Source organism: Culicoides brevitarsis, chromosome 2 (genome assembly GCF_036172545.1).
Source record: "Culicoides brevitarsis isolate CSIRO-B50_1 chromosome 2, AGI_CSIRO_Cbre_v1, whole genome shotgun sequence".
Classification (NCBI taxonomy): Eukaryota; Metazoa; Arthropoda; class Insecta; order Diptera; family Ceratopogonidae; genus Culicoides; species Culicoides brevitarsis.
The window spans coordinates 18,088,335-18,110,366 of NC_087086.1; the positions used below are offsets into that span (position 1 = coordinate 18,088,335).

The 22,032-nt window shown below is 28.9% G+C and overlaps 1 protein-coding gene across 2 annotated transcripts; it reads right to left on the reverse strand.

Moving 5' to 3' along the window:
* Positions 1–174: 174 nt before the first annotated feature.
* LOC134829386 (tubulin monoglutamylase TTLL4) lies at positions 175–16,097 on the reverse strand. 2 transcript variants are annotated; one of them, XM_063842438.1, is made up of 5 exons: positions 16,009–16,097; positions 5,310–7,126; positions 3,439–4,165; positions 3,101–3,379; positions 175–531 (listed from the first exon to the last, which is right to left on the reverse strand). In XM_063842438.1, exons 2-5 carry the CDS (start codon positions 7,067–7,069, stop codon positions 175–177), a joined length of 3,123 nt encoding a protein of 1,040 aa, XP_063698508.1. In that variant the 5' UTR covers positions 7,070–7,126; positions 16,009–16,097. The 2 variants fall into 2 exon arrangements, with proteins under 2 accessions (XP_063698508.1, XP_063698507.1); XM_063842437.1 differs by lacking the exon at positions 16,009–16,097 and adding an exon at positions 7,637–7,894.
* Positions 16,098–22,032: the final 5,935 nt, after the last annotated feature.

Sequence of the window (22,032 nt, forward strand, 5' to 3'; positions counted from 1 at the left end):
TTTTTAAGTTAAAAGTTGTCTTAAAATCTACGAAATATCATCCAAGATTGATTTTTTTTTATTTATTCAAAAAATTCCTAAAAATAAAATTTTTTACAAATAAAAATGATAAAATTTAAACAAAAAAGTTGGGAATTGATTAAATATGTCGAAAAAAATATGAAACAGGAATTTTCATTGATTCACTAAAATTTCCGTTGAATTTGGTGTTGCGTTATTGGCGGTGCCCCCAGATGGCGTTGTCTCCAATTTCGTGGATTCCGATAACTTGCTGCTGCCATTGTTGATTACTAACGCGCAATTTTCCTGCTGCGAAATCGGTGATAAAGGTAGCAAAGGTGGCAAATTGTTGAATAAGTTACTACTACTGTTATTGAGGGCATTTTGTTTTGTTTCGGTTAACGCTAAGGCATTATTTGGATTTGTAATGGCGGCGCTTGCGGCATGATTTTCCGTATCTTCCGACTGATCTGGCACAGAGGGTTGCGCCAAATCTTCGACAACAAAGCCATTTTCATCATCGTTCGATTCCTTTTGAGGTTAGAAAAAAATTGAATTAGTATTTTGTGGCGAAATAATGCAGGGAAAGTGCTCTAAAGCCTACGGAGGCAGCAAAAATGTTTTTGCAACTAACTATTCTAAGAAATTTTGAACGAAAAGTAACTCAAGAAACATCAAACCAAAAAAATTTTTTTGAAATGGAAAACCAAAATTAACGCACTACGCAAAAATTCCTTTTCATGAGTCAAGAAAACGAAAATTTTCGACAATAATTCGTCATAATTTGATGTCGAATAAGTTAAAAAATTGTCAATAACACAAAAAGTCGCATAAAAAAGCATGTGAGTCAAATTTTTTCGTCGTTTCGAAATTAAATTCGAAAATAAATAAAAATTTTCGAAAAAAAATATGAAGTCAAGCTTTCAATAGAAGAATATAGAAATAGAATGCAGGCAATATTAGAAAATATTCAGGCTTAAATGAACTTTATTTTTTGCTTCTCTCTGTTTAAATTTTGATTTATTTAAATTTTTTTTTTGCCAATTTCGAATTCAAAATGCAAATTTTCGAAATAACAGAGAAAAATTTTCCAAATTTGTTTGTAAATATTTTTAAAATTTAATTCAAGAGGAAATCGGAATAAATTTAAACGAATTTAGGAAAAAAGTAAGGGAAATGATCTTTACCAAAAAACGAACGAAACGCACTTTTTATGATAATTTAAAATCTTTTTTAGTTTTTTTTTACGTATTTGCGGCAATAGCGTCGATATTCGTGGAAGTTCTAGCGGTGGTTTCAGAAGAGTTAGATGGATTTGCGCAGCTTAGGCAAAGCTGATTGTTTTTAAATCATTTAAGGGATTTTTTTATTGTTAAGTTTGCGTGCATTTTATGTTTTTTTTTTATTTATAGAGAGTGGTTTTTAAAAGAGAAAGCATGAAAAAGAGAGTAAATTAAAAAGATGAATCAGTGTTAAAAAGGCAATTCTTTGATTGATCTAAATGTATATCAGCGGACCTATCGTCCTGATCATCTAACGATCGAATTTCGAAAATTTTTTCGAAAATGATTCGAAATTAACAGATGATTGCAAGACAGGTTGAAATATAAACAAAATGGATGACAAATTGCCAAATTCAAATTTTAAAAATGTTAATTTTGAAAAACAAAAAAATTAAGCGAAAATTTGTGCAAAAATATAAGCGAAAAGGTGCGTAAGCAGCATGATTTTTTTTTTAAAGTAAGCATCTTATCTACAAACTACAACATTGAACGGACAAAAGACAGACACGAGACAGACAATTATTTTTGGTTTCTATTCTAAAGAAGCTTCTATTCTAGTTATTTTTTGTGTTTGTGTAAGACAACAACATCAACTAAACATAAAAAATGTAACATCAAGAAATATCATAATGAAAAGGAATGATAATTACAGCAATCATCATAATATCACATTGAGATTGAGATTCTTTGAACTCCTTTATTCTAGCTCTAATTACCTAGAAAAAGAACAAATAAAACAAAAGTTTCGGGATAAAGTATGACGCAAGAACTAGTTTATGATGATTGTTTAGAAAAATTCTTGGAAAAAATTAAGAAAAATCATAAAATTCATTGGACCAGAAGTCGATGAGATCTAAAAACACACGATCTAAAATATTTAACCACAATGACAACTTTTTTACCCTACAAACCCTAAAACACTGTTACGTTTGATTTTGTACGAAAGTCCTAACATCGTTTAGTTATGTACAACATGTACAAATGTTTTTTCTTCTATAAAATGTAATAAATGAGAACAATTATTATTTAGCTTTAATTAACGAATAAGAGACCTAACCTAACTACTAACCCTATGAAAAAACCTACTAGATTGATTAAATATTTGACAAGAAAGGGACCTACTTCAAGATTTATCTAGAGGACCTAATATAGCGATCCTGCTAATCCCGCTAAAATACGCCGTTTTTAACCGTTTATTGGCCTAATTTTCTTTTTGTTTTCTTCCCTAAACTAATTTCTGTACAAAAACCTGAGAATAAACTGAATTGAAATTTTTCGAACTCGAATTCAAATTTTACTGTCTGGTAGGGTTTTCGAAATTAACTTCGAATTTTCGCAAATTTTATATACGCTTTGCATGGCTAGCTGCAATTTTCCTATTTAAGATTTATTTTACACAAATTATTTACAGATTTTAGCCAAACGGTTATTTTGCGGGCGCGGAGCGGGAAACTATATATTTTTTTTAAACGAAATCTAGCTGAATTTTAAAAATTCATTTATTAACTCGGCTAAGTTTTTATTTATTAAAAAAAGGGAAGAGAAAAAAGTCTCTCCGTTGGATGTTTTGACTTACGACCGTGAAATGCTTTAGCACGCCAATAGACAACTCGCATTGCTCTCCAAACTCCCTCAAAAATTCATATACAAAAATTTTTATGATAAAAACGATTTTTTTTTTAATTTAAAAGGACATCAAAAAATTTTTTACGGGAGGATTTAACAAAAAAAATAAACGTACAAGGATGAGTTACTTTTTTCAAGATACTCGTAAAATTAAAATTAAAACTCAGTTTAGGGTGCAAAAAAATACTTACTTTCTGGAACGTTTGTGGCGGAACTTCTAAGTGAACGTTTTTCTCGCAAAACGATTTGAGTAAGTCGATTCCCTCTTGTCGGCGATTCGCATATCGATTTTCCCACGCATCCAATAGTCTGTTGTAATATCGTGGATTGTCTGTGTATGTGAGATAATGATGTGTTTGAGTCGTCGGGAAAATTCTCTCGAGCGGAGCGGATCGCGCAAGTTCATCTTCCGATATCAAAAGGCAACGAATGTCATCGGGCGTTAAATTGTCAAGAATTGATGTGAGGTACTAAAAAAAAATTAAAATTGTAGGATTTTAATTTTAAATGAAGACAAAAAATAACTTACATCCTCTCGTTGCATTCCCTTGATGGCATACTGGCTGTGTTTCTGTCTTTCATTCTTGTTAAGTCCCGTGCAGTAAATCCGTTTATCGAAGCAAAGCGGACCCTTGAGTCCGAGTTCTTCCATGAGTTCTTCTTGTTGCGGCACGGGAATCTTTGGAGGTACTTGATACATCACAGTATTGAGTAGGGAAGTCACGAGGGGACCTTTGACGTGCGCATCGAGCGGCGATGCCGAATGCAGTGACGGCGAAATATTCACTTCCAACAACCACGGCACCAATTCGCTATCGAGAATGACATCGATGCCGAATAACTCGTAGCAATTGTATTTGTTTTGTACGTTGACCTTTGTGAGTGCATTGATGGGCGACTCGCCTGCCAAAATTGTCCTGAGTACGAGATTTTTCAGGGCATTCCAGAGCAACGCGACGTTGTATCCCTGATCGTTCAGATAGGTCCACAGTGATTTTATTGTCCATTTGTGACCGACACATGCGTTCGCATCCTCGTTTTTCGTGTAGTTTGACGAGAGCTTGTTAATACTGTAGTTCGTTAAATGCATGTAACGGTCATTGAGGGTATCGGCTTTTTCGCTATATTTGACGCTAGCGAAACGCGCAAGGCCATCCGTATGCATGAAGACACGTAGCGGATTCATCGATGTCACGAGCACGTAAAGGCGGAGATCGAATTTGCTGCCGTTGATCAGAAGGGGACGTTCGATGTATCTGAAAAGAGGTAAAATTTCATTAATTTTTTTTTTCTAAAATTTTTTTGAACCTCAAAACCTTATTTTTAATGAAAAAAAAAAAAATATTAAAAAACTTTTTAAGTTAAAACTTAATGACTTAAGCTTAAGTATATAAAATTCAATTTAATTTTCAAAACAAAATGATATTTTTTTTCCCAAAAATTAATCATAAAACTAGAAACTAATTGAATTTGACATATTTTTAAGTTTAATCGCTTTTAAAAGTTAAATGTGTTTAAAAAACGTCAGAACATAAAGATTTTCAAAATTTTTCAAAAAAAAATGAAATAAAATTTAAATAAAAAAAATATTTAATTGAAGATAATTTTGACATAAGCTTAAGTTAAGAATATGTGAATATAATTCTGAGAATAATTTTATACCAAATTTTGATTTATTTTTTTTTTCTTTTGAAAAATAAAAAAAAAATTAAATTAAGTTAATTAAATTCTTTAATAAGTTTTTTTTTTTTAAATATAAAAATTAACTTTTTCATCTTCTTAATTTTTTAAAAACCGTTAAAAGCTTATAAGGCCGCTCCAAATTTTTTTTGAACTTTTTGTCCCAAGCCCCATTTCAAAAGTGGAAAATCCAATGGGGCAAAATAAAAAGCCAAAATTGAAAATTCATTTTAATTTAGTTATAAAAGAATTTTTCAAATTTATTTTTTTTAAATCTTAAATTAAATTTTTGTATTGAAAAACTCAAACATGAATTTTTTTTAAAAGAAAAAAATATTTTTCAAATTTTTTGACAGTTTTTTTTTTTTTTTAAAATTTTCGTTTTTGATACAAATTTTAACTGATTAATTTTTGAGAATTTCAAATTTTCTTTTTTTATTTTTTTGCCCTCCCCCATTTTGATAAATAGTTTTTGCGACAAAAAGTTCGAAAAAAATTTGGAGCGGCCTAAATAATTTTTTAACAAAAATAAAAAAAAAACTTGAATATTTAAAAAGAAACTTAAATTTTTTAACTTTTTTATTTAAAAACTGATAAAAATTTTTTTAACGATTTTTGAATCAATATTTCATTATTTTGATTTTTTCCAAAAATTAAGAGGTATGATATGTTAAAAACTTTTAAAAATTACACTTCTTTTTATAAGAAAAAATATCTCACCTTTGAACAATCAACGGCTTTCGCTTCGGAATTTGTGCCCATTGATTAACAACCTTAATTCCCGTACCTCGCGCACTTGCCGGCGGCTTAATAATCCATCTCGCATTCCGTTGCGCATATTTTGGCCATACAGTTCGCAACGTCTTCAAATCTGGCGGAATAATGAACGTCCTCGGCATAAATCCAAACTCCTTCTTGCCATGTTTCACCATTTGATTCTGCAAATTTCGCCAAACGCGATCTTTCCTTCCAATCTGAAAGCTACCCGGAAGATGATTGAATTTTTGATACGATCGAAGTGTCTTAAAACAAGGCGATTTCATGTGTTTGCCCCATTGTCCCATCCAATCGTTCGTTTTCCGAAGCAACCGGAAGTTTGAGTTGAACAAGATGCGACGCACAATGACCGGCGTTATCGGTGTCAACTTCCATTTCAGCAGTTTTTGTATAGTTGCTGGCATGGGAACACCCTTTTCCGTGTGCGTCGAGAACGTAATGTAAGGCGGCACATTCGGGAACATACTTGGCGCCAACGGGGCTGGCAGTTTTGGTGCTTCGGCATTATCGTCGATGCAAATTTTCGGAAGCGGAAGATTTTTCGTATTAATTTTCTTGCTACTTGTCACCAAGTGACTCGCATAGTTGTCTTCGGGATCTGTAACGCTGCCATCGATATCGTCATCTTCCAATCCATTGAGAGGCAAATCATCGTCATCGTCTTCCAAACTATCGACATCTTCTTTTTCACTCACGGCATTCACTTCCAACGATTGCAACGAACTCGTTTCGTCATTTTCGGTCTCTGTCACGGAAGATTTTGAAATTTCTCGTGATGGCGTCAAACTTTTGCGTAACAACGGCGAACGACGACGCGTCGGTGTCGAAGGTCTTAATTTACTGGATTTCACTCGAAGTACCGAGACACCCGGAGATTTCGCTTTTAATCTCAGCGGTCCTGATTTTATTCCAATTTGACTTCCGCTCACGAGAACACTTGGCGTAATTGGAGCCGACGCCGTTTCCTTGCGATAAATTGAGCTGCTACTCGTTCGATTGACAATTTTCGAGTCTAATGGCGGGGAATTGGCTTCTCTGACACGTTTTAGGGACATATCGTCGGTACGATGCCCGCTAACGCTGCGACTATTATTCGAGGGACCAGCAACAGTGTAAAGTTCATGCGGCTCCGATTCGCTACGTGCCCGGATACGACGTCGATTGGCATCAAAAACGGAATTTCGTGGGTTAAAGTACCCGTAATCGTTGCTGCGATCGGAAAATCGATGATGCGCTGATGCGGGATGTGGTCGAAATCCGTTGCAATTTCCATTTTTGTACATTTCCACTTCTTGCAAGTACAAATCTTTCAGGTCGACGGGCTTTTCGTGACCATTTTCCTCTTTTTTTGAAGCAAACCGATCGCCGTTGCTGAGTTTTCCGACCATTTCGCCGCTCGCGTAAATTTCTGCCAACTTCATTTGGTGACTCGCCTTGATCGTGTAGCTGTTCCGCAGGCTTTGTTGTGCACTTTTGATGGCGTAATGCTCGGATGAGGGGGCTTCCTTGTGTTTTAGGTTGTAACGTTCGATTTGGAGGCCGAGGGTGCATGGGGCAGTGGTGGCAAGACATTCGCTGCGACAACGACGACGCGACGTCTTCTGTGGCGTTTGGCGCCCATTTTGATGCAGTTGTGAGGAGTTGTTGCCATTCACGCCGTTGCTACTTGAGTTGTGTGGCAGTCCATTCTGTTTGAGGTCCATTGGAATTTTTACGAGAAATTTTCGTAAAAATTAACGGAGAGCTGCTGAGTGATTTGTCTGAAAAAAAAAATGAAAATTAATTGAAAAACTTATATTTTGTGACGAAATTCGGCGAGAGAATTATTTTTATTAGCATACATCACACATGTCATGTCGCATTGTTGATTGACTCATGTCACGTCCCCTACCTTGAAATATTTTATAATTGGAGCAATTATTTTCACAAAAAAATTAATTCTAGTCCTTTAAACTTTCATTCCTTTTAAAAAAAAGTAAAATTTTTAATATTTTTTCACTAAATTTAATTTTTTTCTTTGATTGTCACGCAAAACATCGATATAATATTCTTAAATACTCCATTAACACACATTTCAAAACACTCTCACTGTCTACACATTTCGCACATTTTTCAGTGGCGGATTTAGAACACATAAAAAAATTAAATTTTCAATGAAAAATCACATTTTCGCATAAATTTTCTGATGTTTTAGATTTTTTTTTACATTTTAGAATAATTTTCAGCTCATAATTGCCCAAAATTGCCCTCATCACACTAATGACACTTACCAGTCGTGTATAAAACTACGTCTTTGGTATGCGGAGAATGGACTTGAATAAAAAATGAAGGAAGTTGTTCTGTAAAAAAAAAACAACGAGACTCGGTTTTTGCGATTTTCGCACTAAACTAATACACTTTCCACGCAACTTGTTATCGGAAAATGTCACACGTGCCTTTGGTTATCCGAAAATGTGCATTTTCCGATGGAGTTTTGAGGTATTTTAGGAAATTTTGAAGATTTAAGCGTGAACTGAGCAAGCTGCTGTTCCTGTTTCGCAGAGATAAACAAATGAAAACGCAACGAAACGCAATGTCAGGCACTTTGGCGCGCACGTTTTACATTTTTGTACTCCTCGATAGGGGAAAATGGGAGAATTTCATTATGGGGCACATTCATAAAAATTCCAAAAATTAAAATTTTAAGAAAAATATTAATAATGAGAACAAAAATTTGCAAAAAACAATTAAAAACAAGATTTCCAGCTATAAAAATTTTAAAATTTACATCTTTTTATTAGGAAAAAAAATTAGATTATGAAAGTGCCCCATTTTTAAATTGTTTTGAAATAAATTTAACCTCAAAGAGCGATCAGAGCGGATCAATAAGATCTCAAAAAGCCCAAAATTAACTTTATTCTTTGCCAAAAAAAAAATTATTTTTACATGACAAAACGTTTAAGCACATGTTTCAAGCATGGCATGCTCCAAATTTGAATAGAACGATGATTAATTAAAATTTTATCACTTTGCAACATAAAAAAACCGAGTGATTTATGAAGGTTGAGTTATTTTTATAAAAATTCATCAAATTTTCGGGTGAAAATTCTTGGATGACACATTTTTTGCGACGTCAAATGTGTGATTTTTCATGTTCATTCTTGTTTTTTTATTAAAATTCTTTGGAATTTACAAGTGTTTTCTCCTATAAATAACATGGAGGTGGCTCACCGCGGTAATGATGATGATGAGTTGTTGATGAATATACGCGCAAATTAATTTCTTTGTTATCGTTTAAATTTAAAATGTATTTATTAATAGCTGCGTGAGATTTGCGAAAAACATGTTTTTTGCCTCCTCATTTAATTTTTTTGTTTTTTTACATCAGGTGATGGTCGTCGTCGCAAAAATTCGTTGACCGTGGATTCGATTCTGCTTTGGCATAGTTCAATGTTGTAACTAATCAAATTTTTATCATTTCATTCGGCGGGATGTTGCGTCATCGTGCGACGAGTGACGAGAATGTAACAACAACCGCCAGTGACCGTTCGACATGTTATGTAGAATTAGGTCAGAAAATTATGTTTTAAAATTAACGCAACACACATTTTTATGGCATGCGGTGTCGTTCGCCCGTTTTTTCGTGTCTGGCCAAGTTCACGGACGCCAGAAAAGTGAGTCAGAACACGTTTTGTGCGTCGGAGGTCAATCTGTTGCTTGCTCTCGTTTCGCAGCACACCAATATTTAATCGAAATTGACGTCAAAATTCAACCCGCAAAATGATTGTCTGCCGTGTTTGTGTTTTTTTTTATTGTTGTTGCGATTAGAAACCAACAGAACAGAACACGAAAAATAAAAAAAAAATAATTTAGCGGTAATTCTTTAGTTTAGTGTTATTTTGTTCACGTGCCACGAAATGGTTGAGGCTATTTTGAAAGCTATGAAAAAATATTTCCGTGCTAATTTTTTGTCGGTCGTTGGTTCGTTTTTGTTATTGACTTTTAGTTGCAAAAAATGTTTAAATAAAAAATAAAACAGAAATACATTGACCCTCTGTTGATCGATAAATTATGTTTATTTTTTTTATGATGCAAGTTCAATTAACGTCGTTTACGTAATTTTTTGTTTTTCATGGATTTTTCGTGATGTGATGAAAGAGATTTTTCAACAAATTAGTGTTTGGTTTGATTTTCCAAGAAAAAAAATTTATGGAATGAGGAAATTTATTTTTTTAAATGATTTATTTTAATTAATCAGGTACCTAATTTAATTTTTAAAAAAGGGATGGAATTTATTGCACTACTGAATTTTTTGTTTCATCAAATATTGACCCAATATGAACAGAAATCAACTTTAAAATGAATTGAACTTCAAAACGCTGATTAACCCATTTAAATTTTAGGCTTAAAATTTTATTAAAAAAATGAATTACAACTTAATTGTGTTTAAACAAAAAAATAAATTTTGAAACTTAAAAATTAATTTGAAAAAAAATTTTGATTTCATCAAATTATCGAAATTTGAACAAAAAATATTACATAAAGTTTTAAAAAATAAAATTTAAACGCTCCAAAAATTTTTTTTAAAAATTTAGAAAAATTTTTAAAATTTAAAAAATATTAAACTTAATTGCCTTAAATTTTATTATTAAAATTTTTTACAAGAAAATTAAATTTTAATTAAAAAAAAAATGAAAAAATCAATTTGAAATGAATATTTATTCAATTTTAGGCTTAAAATTGGTTAAAAAATGAATTACTTTTAATTAAAATTAAATATGTATAAGAAAAGAAAAATTAAATTAAAATTAGACTTAAAATAAAAAAATTAATTTTAAACTTATCAAATTAATTTGAAAAAAGTTTTTATAATTTAAAAAAAAAATATTAAATAAATTTTTAAAAAATAAAATTTAAATTTGAATAAAATAATCCAAAAATAATTATTTTGAAAATTTAGAAAAAAATTAGACTAAAAATAAATAAATTGTAATTAAATTTAAATCAAAATAATTTTTAAAATTTAAATAAAAAAAATTAAATTTCAATAATTAAATTAAATTTAAGATTATTTAAAAAAAATTAATTAATATTTATTTAACCTAAAAAATCTAAAATTCTTACTAAAAATTTTTTTAAAATTTTTAAAATATTTTTTTTTAAATTTTTAAATTTTTATTAAAAACATTTTAAATATAGAGAAAAGTTTCACGTTTTTACAAGTAAAGGCATGCAAATATCAGGAAACTGTTCGTGTTAAAAAAAATTGAAGAAATGCACTCCACGAGAACGACGAGTTAAGAACTTTAAAAAAGTGTTATTTTTCGTGTCTTGCTTTGATTATCGTTTGATAGGCAGATTATTGCCGTGCGGCTAAAGATATATTTTTTTGTTGTTTTCCACAACACGGATGGTTGCCTGTTGTTATCGTTGGTTTGCGTGATTCTAAACTATTTGGAAACTTTTATGAAAAGTGTTTGAAATTCTTTCTATTAAACTTTTGTTTATTTTTATTTTTTTTATAGAACTACTGAAGGGATTTTACAAGAAGCAAAGAACTATCGCAAGATAAGGATACCGGATATTCAATAACGCCATTCAACTTGTAAAAATCAACAGAATTGCATTTTTCTCGTTAGTTAATAGTTTGATCCGTTCTTCGATTGACAGGCTGAAGCAAAAAAAAAAATGATGATTCACTTGAAATTTGTCATCCAACTATTTTTTATTGGAAACGCCCTGGCAATTGAATGCATTTTAGTGAACTCGACTTGTACTTTTTTCAACGTAAATGTGACTCGAGAAGCTCCTTACTTGAATGCAACTGCCCGAAATGCTTCTGCTGTGGAAATTCTCAAATTCACAGATAGCAAAATCCCGTTAGTGACTGACGAATTCTGTCGCGTCTTTCCCAACTTGAAAATTTTGGAGCTATTTGAACTTTCGATCGAAGAAGTGAGCGAAAAAGCTCTCGATAAATGTTTGAAATTGGTTCAAGCCCTTTTTTACGACAACAAACTCACCTCCTTACCTGTGGATTTGTTCAAAAATAACGCTGAAATTCGTAAAATTAGTCTTCAAGCAAATAATTTTACAGAAATCGATCCCGATTTGTTCCTTCCGGTGAAGAAGTTGAATCATCTCGTGCTTGCTGAGAACTTTTTTACTGAACTTCCACTCGAGCGCTTTCCGATTATTCCATCTTTGGAACGTTTTCAGATCTACGTGAACGATCTCACGGATCTCGATGAGCAAGAACTCTTCTATAAATTCCCGAATCTCAAGGAAATCATCATGCACAACAATTTATTTGACTGTGCACGACTTCGGATAATTCTTCGTGCCATTAAACGCAAAGGAATCCAAGTCAAAGAACATTTTAAAGAAGCTTTTCCGAGAAATTTGGATGCAAAAAATCTCGTCGATAAAGTTGAATGTGTGACGGAAGAGGAGCGCATTCGTGCATTTGTGACGAAAAATGCAGCAGGCAAGGAGATTGAGAGTGATTTTGAAGAAACTGACGTGAAAATTTTGTATTTGATGATTGCTTGTGGTTTTTTGCTCATTTTGTCTTTTTTGGTGCCTTTTATTTGTTGGCTTGCCGCAAGATACAAAAACCAACGAATGGAAGGAGAGTACAACATGGAGTACTATTATCATCAATATTATCAGCCACCAGCGAAATAGTTACCGCATCACCGCATGCGACCTAATTTTCACGGAATACATGAATTTCCAGTTGAAATATTTCCTTAATGCAAAAAAAAAAGTTTTGAAGTGAAAAATGACTTGAGCGCTTTTATTTATTGTCATTATTTTTTATAAAAAAATTAAATTAGTTTTAAAATAATTTTATTTATTTTTTTTATAAAATAATAATTAATTTAATAAATTATTTTATTAAAAAATATTAAATTAAAATTAATTTAAATAATACATATAAAAAATTAATTAAAAATTAATTATTAAAAATGTAATTTAAATTTTAAAAAATTATTTAATTTAATTAATAATTTTCGAAAGTTTAAAAAAAATATTTTTTAAATTTTTTCTTGAAAATTACTAAATTTTTTATAACTATTTTCATTAAAAAAATTGTAAAATAATAATTATTATTTTTTTTTTATTTATTTATTTTTTTTATTTATTTATTGTCTTTAGTTATTTATTTATTTTTTTTTAATTATTAATTTATTTTATTAATTTTTAAGACTACTTGGGAAAAAAAATCATTTTTTTCATTAAAATGCACCAAAATCTCGGTTAGGACGAAGAGAAAATGTAAGAGATGATAAAAATTCAACAAAAGATTGCTAATTTAGGCCAGTTTATATTATAAAAGACTTGCAAATGCATTTTTGTTTGTATTTCTGCCACCCACAAACATACCAAAAGATAGTCATCGTTTTGTAAAATATTTTGTTTTTCTGCACATTCCTCATTGTTTCGTTTCCAAAGCGAATCTAAGTGCATTTTCAATCGAAAATTCATAGGAAACACCGCTTTAGAGCCAAATTTCTTATTTTTTTTTTAAATTTAACCACGGAGACAATTAATTATAAACCCATACTAAATATTCAGTGAAAAATAATAACAACAATCATAATAAAAGCGGGCAAACAATTTCGTTAATTGCAGAGAATATTTTTGCGGGATGCGTCACAAAATGTGAAAAAAAAATCTTTTTTGATCCGATGAATTTTTTTTTTGTGAATAAAGAAAATAATGGCGCGGCAAGAATGATTTATATTGTGACTGCATTGCAAATCGCGCCACTATTTATAGGCAAACAAAAATATTTATCATACTTGATCTTTGTGGTTTTTTTCCGTCTTCTTCACAAGTAATTTTAATAAAATAAATAAATAACAAACTAATTTGTTTTTAAATACTTTTGCACATCGCATCGCATGCAACTCTTAACCTAATATAAAATTTTCTTTATCAAAATTCGTCTATTAATAAACTTTATCGGTCTCGTACAAGTTTTCTTTCGTTCGTTCGATTTCTTTGTTCGTTGCGTGCCGTCTAAACATGCAGAAAATGATTTTGTTGCAGTTTCGCTGCAAGAACTGCGTGGATGTGTGCCAAGAATGCTTTTTGTTTATTTTTTTCTTAGCAGCAACTTTTATAATTTCATACAAAAGCCGATAATGTGTCGACGATGATGATGTTGGCTGATGATGACTTGACACATTAAATCACAAGTTCATTAACCGTTATTTAATTTATTTGCGATCGATATGGGACACCAACAAACCAACCAACCACACATGAAATTTTTCGAGTATTTTTAGCACGAAAGCAACACCAAATATTCTTCGGTGTGCAACTATCGTGAAAAATAACGTGATAAACAGAATTATTTTCCCCACAAATAAATAAATAATAATGGCAAAAATGATAAAAAAAAAAATTTAGTTGAAGTTTATTCCTTGAAATATAAGTCAATGGGGGAAATTTTTGTTTTCCGATACATGAATTTATTTCATGCCTTTCACCTCACTCGAATATACACTTCAAAATTTTGCTCCATTTTTTTATCGGCGTATTTTCATGTGACAACGCGTAGAAAATGATAAGGGTAGCTAGTATAAAATGAGCTTTTAATAAGTTGCCATTTGATATAATCGAGTTTGAGTCATTGACAAGATAGCGAACGGCTTGAAATATGATGAAAAGTTTTAATTGCTTGTTAAAAAAGAATAAATTAAGCGAAAAATAAATGTGAAATTTGAACTGAATTTTCATAAAATAATTGAATTTTGATTTTTTAATATTTAAAATTATTTTTTATTTTATTATTAAAAATTGTTATTTAAAATTTATTTTTAATTAAATTTAATAAATTAATTAAATAGGTATTTTAAAAAAATCTAAAAATAAAAAAATCTTATAAAAAAAAATAATTTAATATTAGGTATTTAAAAAAGTTAAAAAAGTTAAAAAAAAAAATAATAAAAAAATAAGAATAAATGAGAAAAAAATTTAAATGATTTTTAGAAAAATTTTTTTTGACATCTGATTTATTTTCTTCATTTTCAAGTGAATTTTACCAAAATTTTTGTATTATTTAAGGCAAAATTATTCAATGATGTTCACAAAAATAAAAATTAATAATAGACTAGTAAAAAAATTTGTTTAAAAAAATTAAGTAAAAATTTATAAAAATATTTTTAAAAAATTATTAAAAAATTTATTATTTAGGTATTTATTTATTTATTATAAGAATTATTATTAAAAAATTTATTAAATATTAAAAAGTTTTATTTTTTTATTAAAAATTTATTAAAAGTATTCAACAATTTTTTTAGTAATTTTTTTATTTTAATTTTTATTATAATTTTGCTTTAAAATCAAATAAAAAATCAACGTTTTTGTTCAAGAAATTTGGGTTTTCAGAAAAAATCTTAAATTATATCGAAAAAATTCTAAAAAAAAACAATTAAATAAAAGTTCAAAATTTTCTAATTTGATTTAAAAAAATCAAAAAATTTCTAAAATTTTTTTCAGTTTTTATGAACTAATTTCTCATTATTAAATCCCCAAAATTTAAAATACTTGGAATCATCGTGTCGGTATCTAATTACAATTCACCGAATTTGTTTATATTATTATTTACTTCAACGCGTCCAACATCGACAACAAGTAAAAAACGGAGGGTTAACAAAAACGTCGTCGTTTCGAATGTTTTATCAATAAATGTCCTTCGATTGAAAGGAATCACTTATCATCATGTTATAGTTACCCTTTACCTTGTCACTATTCATTACTCTGTCTGTTTCTCTTTTCTTCATTATTTATGAGTTAATCAATAAGTTTATTTACATTTACCACAAAAAACTTTGTGCCGGCGCAATTTTCACAACCGTCGCACAGAATCACTTTCTTTCGAATTTGGGTCAATATAAAAAAAAATTTCCTGCACTTCCTTACCCATCACCCGTAATAAACATGAATGCATTATGCAGTGTCTTCCGTACAGTCACAAATCAAGTGAAAATGCATTAAAGTTCAGCAGCAAGTGCATCGTGCAAGTGGTTGATGGTATGGAGCTTCGTACAGGGTGTTGATGTGAAAATTGATTTGTTTTTGTCACGGTTGAATGTTTGTTTTTCGCACACACATACAGACAACTTTCATGTACATGAGGAAAATTTAGGACAGCAATGTGTGCCTCGAAGGAGGGAATTTAGATCAAAGAAGTGTTCAAATGACGCTCGTAGCAGATTTTAGCTGCAAAAAAAAATGGAATGATCCTTCTAAAAAGTTTCAAAATTTCATAGGACACCGTCATAATTCACCCAATTTTTCAATCAAATCCAATAAAAATTCCGTTTGGTCACGTTGCTGCGTTCATATTCAATGCAGAGAAACTTTTACTGCATTTTTCCTCGCTTTTTGCAATAAAACACACATTTTCGAACAAATTTTGAAATTTTCTTGCGTATGTGCGATTTATCCTGTACGCATTTTTCCTCGCTTTCCAAATGTGTGACGTATACAGGCCAATACCACACAACGTCACCTCAGACCGAACACGAGCACGTATAATTTATTGCATTTTTAGGGCAGAAAATCGATCAAAGAATTTTTTTCCGTATCATGAAGGCAGAGTTTATTTAATAAAAGACACTTTTTTTGTTCAATGGAAGGTACTTACCGTAAGAATGGCACGTGTTTTTATGATTTTTCTATTTTTTGAATGACGAATGAGTCATTCATTCATAAACACTTGGAAAACTTGTCAAACGGGGAAACCATAAAAGTAAAAATTATTTTCGTCGCAAGTTTATTTTCGAACGCGAATAAAAAAATTTGTGTGATTGCTTTTTATTGACTGATAACACGATAACGAACACTCTCTTTTTTTATTTTATTTTATAAAACTGTCACTTTAATCGTGTGTGAGTTTCACATGCTCTACATTCGTTTGATATTTTTTTTTTCGAGTGAAAGAGTAATAAAATGTAAAAATGGATCAATTTTATTTCCTTTCCCTTGAGATTTTCCTTTTTTTTCTGTCATAAAATCACTTTTTACTTGTTTTTCACTTCATTGATTTTTTTCGATTTTTTTTTTCTAAAGCACTTTTTTATTTTATTTTATTTTAATTTGATTAAAAATAATTATTGGATAATATTTTTTCAAGTCATAGTGCCAGAAAAGTTGTATCAAAAAAGTAGTTTGATGATGAGCAAACGATATAAAAAATTTGAAGGAGCAGAAAATTGGTGCTTGTTGTGTCTGTCGTTGTCTACTACGAATTGTCAGAATGAAAGAGAACGAAAAAAGTTTTTGCAATGTAAATACGAATCAGCTGATTGTTTTTCCGTGTGTTTGTGCGTGTTTCTGTGTGTATAGGAAAAACGGGAAAATGATTTTTCCTATACAAAAACATTTAGCAAGAAAATAATAATATAATAATCATGAAATAAATGCGGAATAAATCCAATCCAAAATCCATTAAAAAACAGCAAATTGACCTCGCAGGAGTCTAAAAAAGCCTCCGAAAGCCTTTTTAGCAATTTTGGGAAATCTTAGCAAATTTATGTTAAAAAGATATTAAACATGAACTTTTTTCTTTTGAAATTTAGATGAAAATTCACGTGACTGAAATTATTATTTTTTCTTAGACTTTTATTTTTTTTCAATTCTGACTAAAAAATTAATTAAATATTTATTTAACGTTTAAAAATGTAAAAAAAGTGGTAAAAAATGGTCTAAATTCAAAATTCGCGCCGTCTAGGGCTTTCGATTCCGAACACCGATTTTTCCATTCCGATTGATGGAACCGAGACGAATGAAAGTGATAAGGACATCAGCGCCATCACTCATTTATCACTTTCATTCGTCTCAAATCAGTGGACTACTGTTGTTCGGCGAACAAAAAAATGGGTTGTAATCGTCGGAACACAGTACCCATAGAATTTGAGACGTATGAAATTGATAATTTTGTATTACAATAATAGCGACATCTATGATTTGGATAAAGAACATTATGGTTGAATCGGTTATCAGAAAATTAATTAAATTAAATTTTTAATTTACAAATTTTAAAAAAATATATCATAAAAATAATAAATAATAAAATTTTAATAAGAAATAGTGTCTTAATAGTTTCAAAAAAAAAAATTACTTTATTTTTATTAAAAAATTTAATTAAAAAAAAAATTAAAGTCCAGAAAAAATTTTAAATTTTAATAAATACAGTTTAAAAAATTAAATTAAATTAAATTAAAAATAAAATTTAATTTTAAAAAAATGTATAAAATGGTTAATAAATATTAAAACATAAAAAAATAAAACTTAAAAAAAATAATTATTTTATAATAAAAAAAAAGGTTAGGAATTTTAAGTGTTAAATAAAAGAAATTGAAAAAAGTAAATGAATTAAAAATATGTTTTTCTTAATTTTCAATTAATATAAATAATTTTTTTTTAATAATTTTTCTGTGAAAATCAATATTTTAACCATTAAATCACAAATTTTAACTTAAACTCCTTGTAAACATTAATTTTTCTCCATTGCTGACCATGTGTGACAAAATTTGTCATTCAACCACGTACGCACAGGAAATAAAAGTGTCCATATTTGTGCTTCAACATTATTCAATATTTTGTAAATAGAAGCCATAAAAAAATGAGCTATTCAAATATTTAATATTTTTATTGTGAACAATTGCAAACATCCGCTCAAAACAATTTTTTATGCAAAAAAAAACTACTTGAATAAACAGGACAATTGTTAATACAGAAGCTGTTAAAAGTAAATCCATTTTCACAAAACAACTTAAAAATTCATAAAAAGTTAGTTCGACTGATTTCCTGTTCATTGTTTGACATTTCTTGAAGACCTCTTGAGCAAAAAAATTAAAAAGACATCACAAAAAATTGACCATTTTAGATCAAAATCTTAGAATTTTTATAAAAAAAAAACACACAAAATAAACAATTCCTTCTAATTATTTTTTTTGTGTCATCCAGACAACCTTCGAAGTTTCGTAATAATTAAGATAAAAATATCCACACGACCAACTTGACGCAAAAAGGCTTTAATTTGTCATCCAAACAAAAATCGCTAATAATGAATCAGCCTTCTTACTGCGTTTAATTTTAATTTTATATCTTTAGCTGCCATTTATCACTATTTCCGTGCCTCTTCTGCGTAGTTCTTTACTGACCAGACGTCACATTTCGCACTTACATTCAAAGTGCACTCAAAAAAGTGCAGAAATAATCACTTCAGCTGCGTTTTGTCTTTTTTCTCACAAAAAAAAAAATTCTTGAATGTCCTCATTTTGTGACTAGTCCGGAAATGAAGCGCCATTTTGTCTACGATTTAAATAAAATTTCGCGCGATGGACAAAAATTCCTTCCTTTTGTTTTAATTCGCTTAAAAATTTGCTCGTTATTCAATTAAAATTATTTAATTTGCACAAAAGAAGAGAAACGAAAAAAATTCTATTGAAATTTTTACCTTTTCGTTCTTCGTCAGGTAATTCAATTCCATGCTTTTGTCTCAACTATTTTTTTTTTTTTTGAAGTAAAAATGGCTGGAATTACATTTCGGTCATTTTTGTCTCATTTGCATAAACACTAAACATTTAATTTTATTTTACCTCGACTTACACCTGACAATTTTTTTTTTAAATGAAAATAAAAATATTTCAACACGAAAATTTATTCAAACAAAAGGAAAAATAAATGAACATTCAAATTAATTGTTTGCTTTTGTTCTGCAAGTTCTTTATTTTCGTCACAAGTAATTTATTTCAGTAGGTTATGCTTGTTTGCGTGAATTTGATAACGATCAAATTAATATATTTTTATGTAATTTGTGGGTAAATATGTTAAAACAGTGGCACTCGCACACCATTTTTGTTCTAATTTATGAGCATTTTTTTTACCTTTTTTTCCTATGAAAATATTTCGACGCGACCAGAACCTCAACAAATTACGATTAAACGTTATTTATGAGAAAAGGCTCGTTTTTAGGGGAAATTTTCGGCATGGATCACACAAAAAGAGACATTAACCCGTCTAATTTTGCTCTAATTGAAGCATAATGTGTCGGCATCTCATATTTACCAAAAAAAGATTCTATTACGCACAAAATTGAATTAAAAAGTTCCTCACGTAACAGAACAAAGCCAGGAACAAAAAAAAATGAGGCGGGTAATAATTTTTTTATCCGCACTCCTTTCTTTTTTTGTCATATTTCATTCAGACTCGACTTGCGATGAATGAATGAAAATTGTAGTTGGAGGATGTTCAATCCTTTTGAACAGTTGCGACATGATTATTAAGTTACGTATATATTGGCAGATTTTTATCGTGATTTAATTTTTTGATTGAATTGAATGAAAATATTATGTGTGCCTTTCTAATCTGCGAGATACGTGAATTTATCAGGACATATGCGGCAAAAAATACACCTTTCATCCGATTTTTTTTTTAATTTTTTTATGAGATGATGCCTTCGACAACTCTTTCATTCCCTGTTTTGGATGTAAAACGACGGGTAATTTTTTTTCTTCAATTGTATTCGGAAGCAAATAAAAGGAGCGAAAAAATCATGAAAAGGCGGCCGTCTTGCTTTGATATATTTGACACTTGTACGTATAAATATTTTCTTTTCTCGATTTTGAAAGCGTCGTCAATAATTTTATGTTTTACCTTTCATTGTTGGATTAAAGGTAACCTTGAATTGTGCGATATTATGAAAGGATTTCAAAGTGCCAAGTGAGAAAAAGGGTTGAAAGATGTAATTTTAGTGAATTCAGAATATTCATTAAAAATTGTTGATAATTTAAAAATTAATGAAATATATTTAGAGGACTTAATTAAAATATTTTACGAAAAATTTAAATTTTTTTTAATAATTATTATTAAAAAAATTATTTCAGAAAGAAATTTATAAATAAAATTTAAAAAAAATAAAAAAATTGTAGTTTTAATTATTTAATAAAATTTTACTAATTTAAAAAAAAAACAAATGATTTTAGTTCAAAATATAAATAAAAAAAAAATGATATTTAAAAATATTTTAAAAGGAAGGCTCAAAAATTAAAAATTTGATAAATAGTTTTAAAATTTAAAATATTAAAAAAATTATTTTAAAAAGCAATATAAAAACTTAACTTTAATTAAATTTACTTTTGATTTGAAATATAAATAAAATAAATAAAAATACATATTTATTTTTTTAAACATTTATAAAAAACAAAATTTTATAAAATAAAATAAATAAAAATATTATTTTTTTTTAAACATTTATAAAAAACAAAATTTTATGAAAATTTTGAAAGTTATATAATTAATTCTTAATTTTTAGTAATAAATTTTATTTCAGAATTTCTGCTTTCCAAACAAATAAACAAAAAAAATATTTTTTTAAAATTAATTCTTATTTTAAATATAAAAAGTTTAATATTTTTTTTTGTTTAAATATTTATAGAAAAACAAAAATTTAAATGTAAATTCATTAAAAATAATTATTTTGACTAAAAAACGTTTAATGAATGAAATATTTCAATTGAAAAAAAAATCTTGAACGACAAATATTTTTGTTTGCTTTTAATTCCAAAACACAAACAATTTTATTCTTTTTTTTATTTTTGCAAAAATTCTGACCAGACCAGAATAATATCAATTACATCTTTAAGGAATTATCGTAAAATCTTCGGACAAGTACTTTATTTATTTTTACAGCATTTTGCCATAGAAATAGATGTTTTTCTGCATTCAAATTCCTTTTTTGGTTTATTTTTGTTTGAAAAAGAAGAAAAACTGAACTAAAATTAAATTTGCTTAAGAATCGCTTGCAAATCGGATTAAAGATTACGTTAATTTAATCCTGAGAGAAATTAAGTGGATCAACCCAATCAAGAGATCACACTTGTCTTCTACTTCATTTTTACCTGAAGACGAAGCAAAAAGCAATAATTTCATACAAAAAAATTAAGAAGAAGCAGTAAAAAAAAGTACAGAATAATAAAATGTCTTTCCTGGCAATAATTTATTCTTTTATTACATTATTCGTCGTCGTCATCATTATATTATATTTTTTTCGTTCTTTTTGCTATTCATTCACTCGCTACGCTATTCTACTAGTTCGCAGTCTGACAGTAGAGTTCTCGACACGCCACAAATAATTATCATGATGTATAATAATATTTGCACATAGTTTGAAATTTCCTTGATAAATATTGACCAACAAAACACGTGTTATTTATTCAAAAACATACAATAAACGCAGCCACCTATTTTTGCTACCTTCCTTGCTCGCTCGATTCTCTCTTATATCATGTCGTACTGAGTGAATGCGCACCTTTTCCATCGTCAGCCAAGCAAAGGGAGGGGCAAATATGATTTTTAATGTTGAACGGCGCATTAAAGTATATAAGGGAAAAGTTATTGGAGGCGTGGATGCATGAAAACTGGTCTTCCGAGTTTTTTTTTTTTTTTTTTTTTTATCTCTCGGTATTTTATATGATTTTTAATGTTTAAGTTATTTATTAGAAACTGATTTTGCAAGATTTATGATATTATTTTATTTTCAATTTTTTTTTTTTAATAAAACAGCAAAAATTTTAAATATTTTTTCATAAACTTCATTAAGCACCTAAACAACAGAAAAAAAATCTGAAAGAAATCAAAATATTTAAAACAACACGGAAAATTT

Coding starts and splice junctions, on each gene's coding strand:
- LOC134829386 (XM_063842438.1), bottom strand. CDS start 7,069: ATGGACCTCAAACAGAATGGACTGCCACACAACTCAAGTAGCAACGGC. Junction 4,166..5,309: donor AAGCCGTTGATTGTTCAAAG/GTGAGATATTTT, acceptor ACCTCTTTTCAG/ATACATCGAACGTCCCCTTC. Junction 3,380..3,438: donor AGGGAATGCAACGAGAGGAT/GTAAGTTATTTT, acceptor ATTTTTTTTTAG/TACCTCACATCAATTCTTGA.